Source organism: Stenella coeruleoalba (genome assembly GCF_951394435.1).
Source record: "Stenella coeruleoalba genome assembly, chromosome: 3".
Lineage (NCBI taxonomy): Eukaryota > Metazoa > Chordata > Mammalia > Artiodactyla > Delphinidae > Stenella > Stenella coeruleoalba.
Window position 1 is genome coordinate 51,580,062 of NC_137148.1, and position 15,462 is coordinate 51,595,523.

Consider the following 15,462-nt stretch of genomic DNA (forward strand, 5'->3'; position numbering starts at 1 on the left):
TTTAGTGATGGTAAGGTAGGGTGGCGCATACATATACTGCGTTTATTTGAAATCACACTATCCCTGGAGGGAATTCTGACTACTCATTATAAATTAACAGTAATCTCTTCCATGGAAAGGTCTAGCTTAACTCATTGAATTCCTACTAAGTCTAAGCCATGGGTTTTCATTATCATAAGGGGGAAAATGAGTGAGACAGACTTGACCTCAATGAGATTACATTAATAATGAAGGGAGGGGATAAAACAAGTACCATTATAATTATATTATGGAACCTACCTTATCTAATAAAACAATGCACTTTCAGATGTAATATTTCTAATTTAACAGTTCTTTCATTTTGTTATGTTGCTGTCTGATTTCTCTTTCCTTTATCTTCATGGATCTTAAGAACTCTTCTCATAGCCAAATGTCTGAGGTAATTCCCTTTCACTTTATCTTGTTACGATATTTTTTTCTCACTCTGACTTCTGTCATGTTTAGTTACTACCTCTTTTTGAGTTCTAGGCAGTTTAGATAAATGATGTAAGGCAAGTTTTCATTCTCCTTTGTAAAATGAGACCAAAAAATTAGATGATTTCTGATGTTCCTTTCAGATCCAAAATTCTATGAAAGTTGTCTTTTCTTTTTTCCTCCACAATTCAATTGTTCATTTTTCCCCCTTCTAGATCTGCTTTTCCCCTGTCCTCTACAGAATAAGAAGTCTGGAAAACAGGCATTTGTTAGATTCCATTTGGTTCTGCGTCATGTTTCAGTGTCTCATTTCTTAGCAGTGCGAGGTACGTATCAAAGGGGTTAGACATGTCAAAAGGCAGAACACTAACTAGAAATAGGACTTTGTGAGAGACAAGTTTCTTAATATAAAGAATTAACCCATATTATACTAAAAAGGAATTTCCATGAACTTCAGTAGGAGCTTATTTGTTTTGGGTATTTCATTAAACACTTTAGAGGAATGATGCTGGAGTACAAGGAGGTCTTGAGTTTCTTCCTTACATTGTGATGGATTTATTACCAATAAGAAGCTTTTCTTTAATTATATATAGAATCCTTTTCTTGGAACCAAAGAGCAAATATTTCAGATTTGAATTATAACAAGGACACAATCATAAACAAGCTGTATAGTTTTAAACTAAAATCTTAATTTTATTTAGATAAAAAATGGGAATAATAATATCATAAGATCCTATATAATCAGGATGATAATGCTTATCATTACAAGAAGTTTTATTTTTTCCCAAAGTATTTTATGCATAATACCTTGTAAAGATGCATAGTGTTATGATTGTCAAAAATGAGATTTGGGACAAAATTTCAGTGAAGTGAAACATGACCTGTGACACACAGATCATAAATACAATAGGAAGGCACTTAAACTTTGGTTTCAGCCTTACCCAAGTTTTTCAGTAAGTAAGATGTATCCCGGCCCTATTCATGTTAGAGAAGAATATAATCTCTAAAGCAACAGAAATGAAATGGAAGAGGAAGGAAAACAGCATTAGGAGTGTTTTAGGTTAGCACAGATTTCTTGCCCTCAGTTATAAATCTTAACACTAGAGAAAAATGCAAGCCACAATATGCAAGGGTAAACAGTAAAAAATGTCAGGTTATCAAGCTAAACTTTCATATGTAAATTTTTTACAAGAAGTTAGAAAGCTTAAATTATATTGAAAATATACAGGAGAATTCAAAGAATTTTTTTAAAAAGTGTATTCTATAGGGGAAGCTACATACTTAAGGAAAAAGATAAATAGAAATAATTATTAGAGACAAATAAAAGAAAAAAACATATTAACTTCCGAAGCATGAACCAGCCAAGAGCATGAGTTTACCTAGAGGAGTAGCCCTCTCAAGGGCATGTTGCAGGAGAACTGAGCCAGGTGCAATTGATGGCTACAGAGCATAGGCTTTTGGGAGCTGTGATGTTCACAGGTGCCCTGCTCTGATGCCTGGTACAACTAATCCCATATGTTAAAGGGTACTCTTCCTTCTCAACATTGAAAATGAACTGAAAGAAGGGGATGATAGGAGAGAGTGAACAGGGGAATGCCACAGTCAATGCAATGATAGACTATTGTCTAGTCTTACAAATATTTTATTTTTCAAAGACCAAAGAGAAAATTATGGAATAATGAACAAAGCTGATGCAAATCTTTATTCCTTGTAAACTCAAGTCACGTTTTACAAGGGACGTGTATCATTAAAAATATCACAGTGATCTGTTTTACGTCTAAGTTTGGTATATACAGGAACCAAATGTAAAAGGACCCTCATAGTTTCGAACAATAGTACAACCTCACACAGAAAATATCTTTTATAGGGAATTTTTCTTAAAAACTAATTATATAACTATATTTCTTCAAAGGGAAAGAAATGACAATGACTAAAGGGCTTTCAATTATTCAAACTAAAATTTCCATCTGGTATCTTTTACTTAACTCAAAGTAAATTTTGGATGGTAATTCCTAAATTAAAGTTAAGCAAACAATTATAAGATTTGACTTATTAATGTCTATTTTGAAACTTGAAAATCAAGTCTATTTTGAAACTTGAAAAACAATTGAATTTTGTTTTCCTCTGTTCCATTTTGGGACCCCTCCACTTTGAGTTTCTTTCCAAGTTAAGTGAATATGTCCTTTATAAGCTGCAATACAAGTGTTAATGGTCAGTTGACCATTATTAGTGATGTTAAATATGTTAGCCATGTTAGAATTAGCAAAGAAATTAAAAGGACATCTGTGAATATGTAAAGCATTTGCCTTTGTTTTATCTGGTACTTTGAGAGCTATTCTCTTTCAGTCAGATATTAGTACTGGCAAAAAGACTGCATCATATTTTTCTAATAATTACTTTTTAAAATTGTTATTTTAGAATGGACTTATGTACTTTTAAGTGCACAATTATAGTTCTGTTGTATCATTCTTGGAAACAATAAAATATGTAACATTAACATAAAGTGCTTCCATAGAAACAATGTAGAAATATCCAGCTTTCTAAAGGGGCGAGGTAATCTGCATGATAGATTCATTAAAATAATTTGAAAAGTCTATTATTAATAAATGGAATAGTGTGGATTATTACATAAACTTGTTAGGTAGTAAACTGCAAGGGAGAATTTGCTATCAGGGGCTCTTTTAAATATATAGTTTCTTTTTCTTTTCTCTCTCTTTTTTCTTTCGCTTTAATCACCCACTAACCTGAAACTGAACTAACAGACAGAGGAAGGAAGCATATTCAGGAGGGCACATCAGAAGATATACTTAATACAGATATGAAGGGGAAATTTACATATTACTCAAAACCTCTAGTTTCTTAATGGAAGTGCAGAAGAGTCTCCATTTTTAAACTCTGAACATCACCAGGACCCTGAATAAGGAGTTTATATGCATTTTTTTCCTCTTAGGAAATGAAGTTCACCATCTACTGAAAGGAAGTTAGGTGACTAATTTTTATCCAACTTTACTGACACTCATTTGAAATCAAGAGTTCTCAAACTTTCCTGGTTCACAGTACTCTTAGTGTCCCAGTACTTTTTTCACAGCCCTCCCAGGCAGAAAAAAAAAAATCTGAGTTTCACTTATTAAGTAGTTAGGTCCAAACAACTCAATAGTAATAATTTGTATGGTGTATGACCGTGTCACTGTGTTTCTATTGAAAACGTACAATATTCTGCAGTGCCTCTGTGAGTCTGCTGTAGTGTCCTGGGGTACTATGGGGCATTGTGAAAAATATGGCCCTAAATCAGGAAAATACAAATAGTACTTGGAAACTATGTAAAGCATCTTAAAAATCTTAAAGAGTAGAAACCAGTTTCAATATGTATAAGAATCCAGGTGAGCCAGGTGAAACCACAAAAAGTAAAATAAAAAGAATTTGCCCTAGTTAAAAAGAGGAAAAACATAGAAAAAATTTTTAAAACTTATATGCTACACACACACACACACACACACACACACACACACACACACACCACATTAGGCTTAAGATGCCATCCAGGGAAGAAAAAGAATAACAAATAAAACAAGCATCTTTATAAAATTTGAGCGTCAAGCACACAATAAAAATTAATTAGGCTATGTAAATGTAAAAGAAAAAGTAATAACATTCTAAATGGTCAAAGACAGTTGATTAGAAACATTCCTGAAACACTCCATTGTATAAGAAAAATCTGTGCCCTTTGATCTTCAAACAAAATCAAAATTGCCTCTAAAAATAAACCTGTCTCCCCCTCCCAGACTTCCATCTAAGCATAGCTTTAGCTTATCTTTTTTTTTACCCCTGAGCTGCTAAGCAATGAATGTTTAGCAGAGAGATGCCTTTGTCAGCAGAAACCTGACCAAATTGGTATGCAATTTTTTGTACAAAGAGAAAGAAAAGCCTAGAAAAAACAGTTTGAAGAAAGTAATCAAAAGTGTCAGTAGAACTGATTGCAGGACGAAGACTGTTTATTTACAGTATAAATGTAAAACTAATACATGAAAATACATATGTATTTCTGACCTTTCTTTGCACAACTAAAGGAGCCTTAAGGTTTCTTTCCTAACAGAACAGGTACAACAGTACAGCATCAACTCTCAGTTAATTGGTTTTGGAAGTTTTGCTTTAAAGCCTAAGGGTTGTATTAAATAAGAGGAGGAGTTGGGGGGGGGGGTCGGGGAGAAGGGTGGGGGTGGAAGGGGAATGGTTTGAATAGTGGGAAATGAGAGCACATCCAGAAAGATAGGGGAGGAAATTATCATGAATACTGCTGCATTTTGCAAAAATTCATTCCCTAACAAAAACAACAATTTCCTAAAACAATAAAAGGCCTTCTCTGATTACAACTATAAGTCACAAAGAGAAAAAAAAAGTTTGTTATCAGTTTTCACAAATGTTGAGTTAAAACAGGGGCCTCATATTCTGACTTGAGTCTAAATTAAAGTTGGTTAAGTACATAACCACTTATTCATTTTAGCTCCCTAAGTACCACAGAAACTTGAAATGAGAAGAAAGAATTTTGGAAAATCTGTTTAGCACAATTGCACTTGATCTTAGTCAAAAGGCCAAGAAATGATATTTAGCACAATTTCGGTCAGTTTTGAAAGCATTAATTAGATGCTTATAAATGATCTATCAGGTAAAGAAGCATGTAAATAAACTAAACTACAAAAATTCTTTCTAAAGGCATGTTGAAGGCCAATGGCCACACTAAACAAAATTATGCAATTAATTGGTATTCTACCACTTTTTTCATTTCCTTCTCTGATGTCCCTAGTTACTTTCCCACCCCAGATACTTATACCTAAATCGTTTGCATTCCACTAGTAGCCAACTAATAACAGAGGTGTGAGTTAGTAATGCTCCCAGAGGTATTTGCATCTGAATGTAAATTATTTGAAGACTAAATAAACCTTCAATTAGCCTCAAAGGCAGTACTTCTCAACCGTGGCTACACATTAGGGACCTTTTAAAAATCTGATGCCCAGACCATACTCCCAAGCACTTAAATCGGAATCTCTGGGGGCGGGCCCAAGCGTCAAAATTGTTTAAAGTTCCCCAGGTGATTCCAATGTGCAGCCAAAACTGAGAATCATTGCTTTAGGGAAAGCATTTGAAAAAATGAAATTTCAAGCTAGTAAAGGAGAAATTCTTGAGTGGGGAATGTATCATGTTGCTCTACTGATGATGTCAACTGATGAAAAAGCTCTCTTCAAGGTAAAGGACCATTTTTATTACGAGAGAAAATGCTACATTAAAAAAAAAAAGAAATCACTAGACTTCTAAGTCTTGATTTCAGCGTTACTTCACTTGAGTATTACTGTAAAACAGGAAAAACAATAGCAGTGCCTGTCTCATGGTGCTATTGAGAATAAGCAAATGAAACAGCGAACCAAAAAATGTTTCATAAACTGTAAAGTTCTATTTGTCATTACACAGCTGAGCTAGAACCATTTATCATTAAAAACACTAGGTGTAATGTGATTACAACTGTAATATGGATTATTACCTAAAGGATATGTTAATTTGTTTTAATAGACATTTATTTTATGAAATCTAAGTATCTAGCCCAATGTTTCTTGAAGTATGGTTGCTGAACCAGTATCACCAGCATCACTTGGAAATTTGTTAGAAATGCAAATTCTTGGAGTCTTCCCCAGACCTACCAAATCAGAAACTGGAGGCAGAACGTAGCAATCTTGTTTGAACAAGCCCTCCAGGTGATTCTGATGCACACTACAACTTGAAAACCACACATCTAGCCAAACATCAGTAAAAAGAGAGTATACATAACTAAAATCAAAAGATGAATAAACATCATTTTTTCAGTCTTTAAAAGTCACAGTGCAAAGGCGTATCAGCATAAATTACTACTTAAAAAAACTCCTAAAGCTTTGTATTTTAAAATAGTACAGTTCTCACTACCTAGCCAAGCTTTATCAATCAACACATTAATCACGAATACAATAGTAGTATATAAATTTAGGAGTCAGATTAATTACAGAGTATAGAAACAAAACTCTAGTGGGAGTAACAATGGTTCAGAAAATAGTCCAGTTTTAATTGTCTCAATGGAAAAGGCATAACTGTATCTTAAAAATCACATTTATCCTGAAGACAACACTCCACAGCATCTCAATGTTCTTATTCAGGCTAAGGAAGTGTGTCAGCACTGACTCAGAGAAAAGACCATTTCTTGGACTGAATCACTAGCAGTGTTTCCTGCAGTCTTAGATTTGTCACTGGGTCTGCTAAGCAACAGAAAAACAATCTCAAAACTTCTTATCTTAAAAGATCTCGTAAGAGAAAATATCAACATTGCTCCCAAACTCAAAGTCCAAAGGTCGTGAGAACATTGAACAGTCTTGTGAGACTGCAATAGAAAGTTCTTTGAGATCTTTCTTGTTCCCTCTTTTTCCATTTTAAAAAGTTTTGGCAGTATCAAGATACCTAGCACCACTTTGGAAAGATGAGAGTGGAGTATCCCTGTTAAGAACACACGTTAGTATTCATCCTTAGTTTCTGAGTGAAAACTGAGAAGAAATGACTTTTTCCTGAAAGATTCCTTAACAACAGATGAAGTTCCATTTACCATTACTGAGCAGATGACTCTGGCTCTCTCTTTGATCAAGATTCCTGAGTCCTAAGGGATTTTCCTTTCCTCAATCCTAAGCCTCCTGTATTTAAAGAACCTTGGGTTAAAAGTGGGGGTATGTGTAGGAAGAATAACTCCAATAATTGATATCTGTACTCTATATTCTAGGAAATATTTCCAACCTATTCAAAGTAAACAAAAGAATATAATCAAAATTATACTATCTTTCCCTGACAATTGCTTTGCCCCACCTTACAAAAAAAATGACAATTCTAAACTCTCATTTCCCACACTGGGAAGAATAACACAAATATATAATTGCCAAAATAATTAATTCCTTTTGTTCATTCACTTATCTGTACGCATTTATTGAGTTCCTAGTATGTTCCAGACATTGTTTTAGATACAAAATGAGTCTAGAAAGATGCATAGACTTCAGTGATGAGGACGTGGATTCTATGTGTCTAGAGTGCTGTTTCAGTTTCTCTGTCAACCAAGACCAGTGGTACTCAAACTTGAGCAAGCATCAGAATCACTTGGAGAACTTGTTATAACATAGATTTTGGGGCCCCACAAAGAGAGACTCTATTCAGTAGGTCTGAGATGGGGCCCCCAAATTAGCATTCTAATAAATTTTCAGGTGACATTGATGCTGCTGGTTCGGGGACCACACTTTGAGAACCACTTACCAAGAAATGCAGCTCATCACACTATGCCTGCTGATTTTCAAACACTGTACATCTCTCTTCCAAACAAGGCAATGGCCTTAGAAAGGCTTTTTACTCACAACTGAGCAGAATTACAGTTCCCAGAACCACCTCAAATATCTAGGATTAGTAGCTCCAGAAGAGAAGAAAGAAGTATAAAAAATAAAGAGAAAATTCTCTTTCCAGGGGCTTTGCTCCCTCCTTGTTTTTCTTTTCTTTTATGCCCCATCACAAGAAATCACTCTTCTATTATGATTTCTCAATACAAGTGTTATGGAAAAGAATAACACACATTCAGATTTTTCATACTTCTTTACTTTAATAAAATCATAGTTTTTCTTCTAAATTCAGTTCTCTTGGCCTTCTCCCCCACCCCTTTTTTGTTGGACTATCTCCTTTCTGAACAGAAGAATAGAGTTAGAAGGAACACTGAGAATTCACTTAATCCCTCCTTGGCCTCAGACAAGACTGAATCTAAACCATCCCCAAATATAGCAATTTTCAGTACAAAGATGAACAGGCACTAAGAACCTCCCATTCAACATTCTGTCACATACTTGAAGATACTATCATAATATACTTTCCCTCAGCCTTCTCTTCTCCAAGCTAATCAACCTCGACATTTAGACTACTTCATTAGATTTCCTGAACTTTAAATTATTTTGATTCTTTAATAAGTTTATCCCACATTACCTCAGGGCCTGAATTATGTATTATCTGTTATCATGAAGACTTCTTTTTGGTATGTGAAAAGGGGAAAGTTAATTTATAGATTAAATAAAAAGGAATTTAATTGGAACAAAGAAATATATATATATATATATTATAGATATATATATATATATAAATGCCACTATAATATAATGGCATTCACTTGAACAATTAATTTCAAATATCCTTTATTTTGTTAAAAGAAATAGTAAAGCCCTATAGTTTTTAAAACTTTATAAATCACCAGCCATTTTATACATAAAACGGATGGGAGTTAGAGATCTTTTTAAATATGCCACAGATTACACATAACCATGTTTCATGACACTTCACACAGGAGGAAAACATTATTATTGTTCATTTGCTTTTTTTTGCATAGTGTTTACTACTTAAGTTGGAGTTTATCCATGATTTAATTTTGTATGAGTCTAAAATTACTGAATGTATTATTGTGATTATTCACTTCTGTGAAAATAATTTCTCTGATTCAAGCTTTGAGAATAAGAAGTGTTTAGAGAGTCAGTGAGTACAGGACAAGATAGGATGAAGTCCATGTACATCATGTGTTTCTGAGCGGTTCAGAAAGGAAAAATAGGTAAAACATTGGAATACGGGGTAAAATGGGATGATTCACTTTAGTTCCATCTCTCCCATTCTAAATATCACTATTCAAAATTTAATCTTTGCTTTCGGAATGGTGAGGTGCTCTAGTCCAGCGCAGGCCTGAGGGATAGGTTTTGTCTCCTTGCCTATTGGGACCAAGGTGTACGGTGGAGGCGATGCATTTAGTCTCCAGAGAGAAGGAAGATGCTGCTTGCACAGCACTTCTACTCACCAGTCCATGCAGCAGCAAGGGTGTTGGCTTTGAAGGAAGCCAACTGTCCTGCTCTCCCAGCCAGAGGTAAAGAATTGCATTGGTGGCCACTAGAGGGAGGAGGATTAGGAATAGAGTAAATTGTGGGGAAAAGGCACCCATGAAAAACGCACATGGGACAACCAACACATCACCAACCACCGCCTAGCAGCTACCTCTCTGAGGGACTATCATGGGGTCTGCAAACACCATTAACCCAGAGACCCAGACACCAGTAATTATTGTAGTATCCCAGTATATAGCCCCTTAACTTGGATGGCTGCAGAAGGGAGTTTGAATAGTATTGTGGGAAACATACAAGCACACAAACACAAACACACAAGCACACAGACATACATTCTCATCCCCCATTACAAGACGTTACATCTGTGCCGTCTGATTCTTGCTCATTTTCTTATTTAAAACTCTTGATGTTCTTTACCAAGAATGTGTTCACGAAAAGCAAACAGCCCACCTTCAAGATAGTCTTGGGAGAAGCACCAGCAGAGACACTCATTGTGCCAAGATGTATTTTACCAACAAATCTGTACAAATTACATGAGGTTAAAAACAAACGGAATATAATATAATTAAAGCAAAGTTTCTTTTGCTAAATTACAGCTTGAAGCAAACCTGCAAGAAATATTTCCAATTAGCTTCTTTAGCAAACAAAAGCATAGCTCAGAATGTTTTGCTTTCCATCCTGCCCTCTGGGTGGGCTGCCTAGTGGGTGTCTTACCTCCAGCACAAGTAGCTGAGCATTCTGACCAAGGCTGATGATTCCATGTAAAGCCAACTTCATTGTCTCCACTGCCCGTCCGGGTGATGGGAACGTTGAATTTATACCTAATTCCCAAATTCTGTTCCTGAAGCAGAACCTGACATTGAAAACAACTGGTGAAGATAATTAAAATACAATGAGCCTTTATTCAGATATTTACTATTTCTTTTGAAGAAGAAAATGTCATAATGTAAGTCTTAAGGGAAATTTAAGACAACTTTTAGAACACATGCAGTTATACTGAATTTTCTACTTCCGTTTTCATGGGTAATTTGGAGCCATTTCTCTCATTTGCCTTATTTGGTTATAAAAATATTATTCAAGCAGGCATTGAAAAGATCAGTCATATGGAAAGAGCACTATGGTCTTAACTTTACACAGACTTTTACACCCTTCGGCAGACCATTTTACCTTTATTTACTTTAATTTCACCACTTTAATTTCAAATGATAAAGCCTGCCCCTTCCTACTTCACAGGGCAGATTACAAAGATTAGAAATGAAGCGGCAAAGGCATATTTACCATGACAATGAGATTTTCTGAGGTGGGACCTAAAGCTTCTAAGGATTCTGGTTCGTCGGTTGGCCTCTTATAGTGAAAAGCTGTCCCAGCAACATCGAACTTCCTAGGCCAGTCAATAGTCCAGGCACCATTAATATAGTAATCATCCCCTTCAGATTTTAAAGCTAAAAAAAAAAAAAAAAATCACTGTCTACCTAAAAATGTGAAACTTCATTTACCACAATGTCACTCATTGATCATTGCACTGAAGTGTACAATGAATATCTATTTCCATTTCGAGATGGGAATCTTTTTTTTTTTTTTTTTACAGACAACACCAACAATTTATTTTTTGTTACTTAGATATACATTGTGAAGTGATTTCTAATGAGGTGCCAGGAATCCTACCACAGAAACAGAAATATTTAGTATCTCCAGCCACCGTTGGTAGAAATTCAGTAAGTACATTCTTTCTCATAGATAATGATGCTATATAATTTGGTAAAGTAGAAGTACTATGATTCACCTGCCAGTGAATTAGTGTCTCAGAAAATACCAAAAAATGCATATTAGATTATTCAAAGTCAATAAAAGTTTTCCCACAAGAAAACATCAGACTCAGACAACTTTGTACAGAGTAGTTCTACCACACATTCAAGGAAAAAATAATTTCAGTTTTTCACAAAACTCTTCCAAGAGGATAGAGAAAGAGAATACGTCCAGTCTCATTTTATGAGCCCAGCATTTTCATGTTCAAACCTGGCCAGTCAAATAAGTAAAAATTATGCAACAACAGCACTCTTGAACAAACATGCAAAATGTAAGTAATTAAATAAAATATTAGCAATTGGCATAAAGTAATATAGAAGTTAATACATCAGAAGTAAGGTAAGCTTATCCCAGGATTGCAATGCTGGTTTAATAATAGAAAATCAATTAATATACTTTTTCATATTATTAAAGGAAGAAAGGCAGATGATTACCTTAACAGAGGCAGAAAAAGCATTTTAAAAAGTTCAATATTCATATATGATTTAAAAGAAATTTTAGTAAACTAGGAAAGCGTGAAACTTCGTTAATTTTATAAAAGGCAAACAAAAACACTCAAACAAAAATGTATAGTAAACATCAAACCTAAAGATGTAATGTTGAAGGCATTTTCTTTAAGATCAGGAAAAAGTTAAGGATGGTTGTTACCATCACTTTTATTCAACCATTGACTGTGGGATCTAGCTAGTGTAACAGAGTAGAAAAAAAAGAAATAAAGGCAATGAGGAAGGAAAAGAAGAGCCAAAAGACTCAGTTTTTTTTTTTTTAAGATGATATAATTTTCATCTTAATGTAAAAAATCTAAAAGAAATTATAGAAAAATAAGACATTTAATAAGAAAGTTTGGCAAGTTTTGATATAAAAATCAATATATGAAAGTCAGTTGTATTACTACATCAGGAAGAGCAGTTATAAAGCAGTTTTAAATAAGGACATTCTCAGTGGCAACGAAAAATATAAAAATACTTAGTAATAATTCTATCAAAAGGCAGGCAAACCCTTAGTGGAGTTAATTATGAAATTTTAATAAAAATCATCAAGGCTGATCTAAACAAGTGGAGAGAAATAACCTGTTCTTGTAAAGACTCAATTTTGCCTGTATTAAGCTATCGATTTAGTGACTTTCAATAAAAATTCCCAAATGGTTGTAGAGAGCACTGTGGTGCTGCAGGGCCTGGTAGCACTTATCAGCAGGAGGTGGAAGCAGGGAGAAGAGGAAGGGATCAAAAGTTCACAGAAGTGGACATTCAAAAGTGGATATAGTATATAAGGCAAAAACCCTATCAGCTGACTATATTCTACACAAGGGCCTGAAAGACCTTCCACTTATTAGAACAATAAAGAACGTGCTGGGGCTTCCTTGGTGGCGCAGTGGTCAAGAATCTGCCTGCCAATGCAAGGGACACAGGCCCGAGCCCCGGCCCGGGAAGATCCCACATGCCGCGGAGCAACTAAGCCCGTGCACCACAACTGCTGAGCCTGTGCTCTAGAGCCTACGAGCCACAACTACTGAGCCCACGTGCCACAACTGCTGAGCATGCACTCCAGATATGTATCTATTAACATATTATAGCAATCTAATAGCATATTAGAATTGGCCCTGCACCGCAATGAAGAGTAGCCCCCGCTCACTACAACTAGAGAAAGCCAGTGCACAGCAACTAACACCCAACACAGCCAAAAATAAATAAATAAATAGATAGATAAATAAATAAATAGATAAATAAATAAATAAAAGAATGTGCTGGTGAGACAGGCACCAGCATCACTGAGATGCTCTTCTCTTTAAGCTTGGAACTATCATTACAGAACTGGGCTCGCAGACAGCAATGGGGATGATCCCAACATACTAGAGGCCAGGAGGTATGGCGTAACCATTAGAATGGAGGTGGGTACAGTTATCACAAACAATAACAAATTAGCATGGCAGTCAGGAGTAGTCATGGAGATATTTAACAGAATACAGTCTTCCAAGGGGCCCAAGAGATGGGCACTTTTCTGATCCAGACCCACTGAGCTTAAGCAGAGGCTGGGTGACCAGGAGATAGGATCCTACAACATCACAATACCACAGCACTCAGTGGTAATTTTTCCTCGCCTTTCCTCAAAGGACGTAAAAGCCATTACCAGCAGGGAAAGGGAAAATCCAAATATACTGAGGACTGTTGGGCACAGGGACTGAGTTGACCTGAAGTGGCAAATGGTGCCCCTTGTTTAGGATAAGACCACGTAGAAGTAAAGTAATAAAAGGAATTTTGACCCAGGTCCAGCTCACAGAGTGTCCACTGAGTCCATGAATCCAGTCAGTGGTCATTTCTCTCAGACCTGAATTTAAAATGGAAACAGGGGGCTTCGCTGGTGGCGCAGTGGTTGAGGGTCCACCTGCCGATGCAGGGGACATGGGTTCGTGCCCCGGTCCAGGAAGATCCCACATGCCACGGAGCAGCTAGGCCCGTAAGCCATGGCCGCTGAGCCTGCGTGTCCGGAGCCTATGCTCCGCAACGGGAGAGGCCACAACAGTGAGAGGACCGCGTACCGCAAAAAAAATAAAATAAAATAAAAATAAAATGGAAACAGTATACTTGGTAGCTGGCATAACCTTCACATTTATCTCTTGATCTGTAAAATAACACCTATCCCAGTGGGGAAGACCAGGTTGAAGTCTCTGAAACTTCTCTCCTTCCCCCAGCTAAAACAGTAAACTACAAACAATATTGCATCTTGGAGTGGGGGCGGGGGTGTGTGTGTGTGGATTGCCAGAGATGAATGCTACCCATAAGGTCTTAAAGTGTGCAAGGGTGGTGGTCTCTACCATATACCTATTTACTTCACTTGTGTGGCCCCTACAGAAACTAGATAGATCTTTTTGGATGATAGTAGTCTGTTGCAAACTCAACCAAGGGGTACTGTTGCTGTGCTGGATATAGAGATGGGATTCTTGACCATTTTCTTAATCACAAATTAAAATAGTAATTTTCCATGTGAATGTCAAGAAGATATTAAGTATTTATAATGTTATTGATAGAAAGGAATGAAAGGCTTATCTATAGGAATAAAAATGTGGAACTAGCAAGGGAAATTATGACTAAAGGAATAACTGGGGATGGAGGTGGGGTTAGAGAGCAGATTTTCCTGTCCAAATATTAAAACAGTAATTATACAAATATGGGGTGGGAACAACCTGTGGTATGGTACACAGATGGACAGAACAACAGAACAAAATGGACAGTTAAGAAATAAACAAAAGTACATATGGGAATTAATATATAACAAAGGAAGCACCCTAAATTAGTAAAGGAAGGATAACAAGAAATGGAACTAAGACAAAAGACTAGCTTTTTGGAAAAAAAAAATGCTGAATTTGTCTCATTCTTTATATAAGAATAGATACCGCAACTCCATTCCTAGGTATATATCCTAAAGAAGTGAAAATAGGTACTCAAACAAATATATGTACACACATGTTCATAGTAGCACTATTCCCAATAGCCAAAGGTAGAAACAACCAAATGTCCATCAATGGATGACTGGATAAACAAACTGGGGTATATACAATACAATGGAATAACATTCAGCCATAAAAAAGAATGAAGAACTGTACATGCTTCAATGAGGATAAGACTAAAAAAAAATTACACTGAGTGGAAGAGGCTGAGGCTAGACATAAAAGGTCACATATTTTATGCATCTATTCATAAGAAATATCTAGAAAAGGTAAATCTATAGGGACAAACAGCAGACTGGTGGTTGCCAGGGGCTGGGGAATGGGAAGTAACTGCTTACTGGACACCGGGTTCCTTTTGGGGTGATGAAAATATTTTGGAATGTACTAAATACCAGTACGCTGTTCACTTTAAAAATGTTTGAATTCTATGTTATTTGGATATTACCTCAATAAAAACAAAGTTTAAAAAAAAGAGAGAAAAGAATAAATACCAGATGGGTAAATATTTAAATGTAAACATAGTTAAATCATAAAATGGTAGGAGAAAATGTAAGAGTACTTTTTAAAAAATAATATTGGGGTATTGAAAAGCTTTTCTAAGCATGACCAAAACCTCAGAAAGTATAAAGAAAAAGATTAGTAGATATGCATGCATAATTTTTTAAACCTCTATAGGAAAAAACATATAAAAAAGTTTAAAAATATGTGATAGAAAAAGGGTTATTAGCACTACTATACAAAAACTTCTATAAATAAATGAGTGATAATTTTGATAATGATTATCATGCTTTGACAGTGACAAACATGTCAGTTTAATTTTTTTGTTAGTATGCTAGCTTCTTC

General features: G+C 35.6%; 1 protein-coding gene across 1 annotated transcript in view; it reads right to left on the reverse strand.

The window, feature by feature from the left end:
- The window catches only part of ADAMTS6 (ADAM metallopeptidase with thrombospondin type 1 motif 6), a 276,006-nt gene that overhangs the window by 38,861 nt on the left and 221,683 nt on the right, over window positions 1-15,462 (reverse strand). Inside the window, exons 19-20 of the mRNA XM_079916157.1 lie at window positions 10,647-10,810; window positions 10,083-10,221 (exon numbers count right to left, since the gene is read on the reverse strand). Coding sequence (XP_079772283.1) covers window positions 10,083-10,221; window positions 10,647-10,810 — 303 coding nt within the window. The remainder of the gene's footprint in view (window positions 1-10,082; window positions 10,222-10,646; window positions 10,811-15,462) is intronic.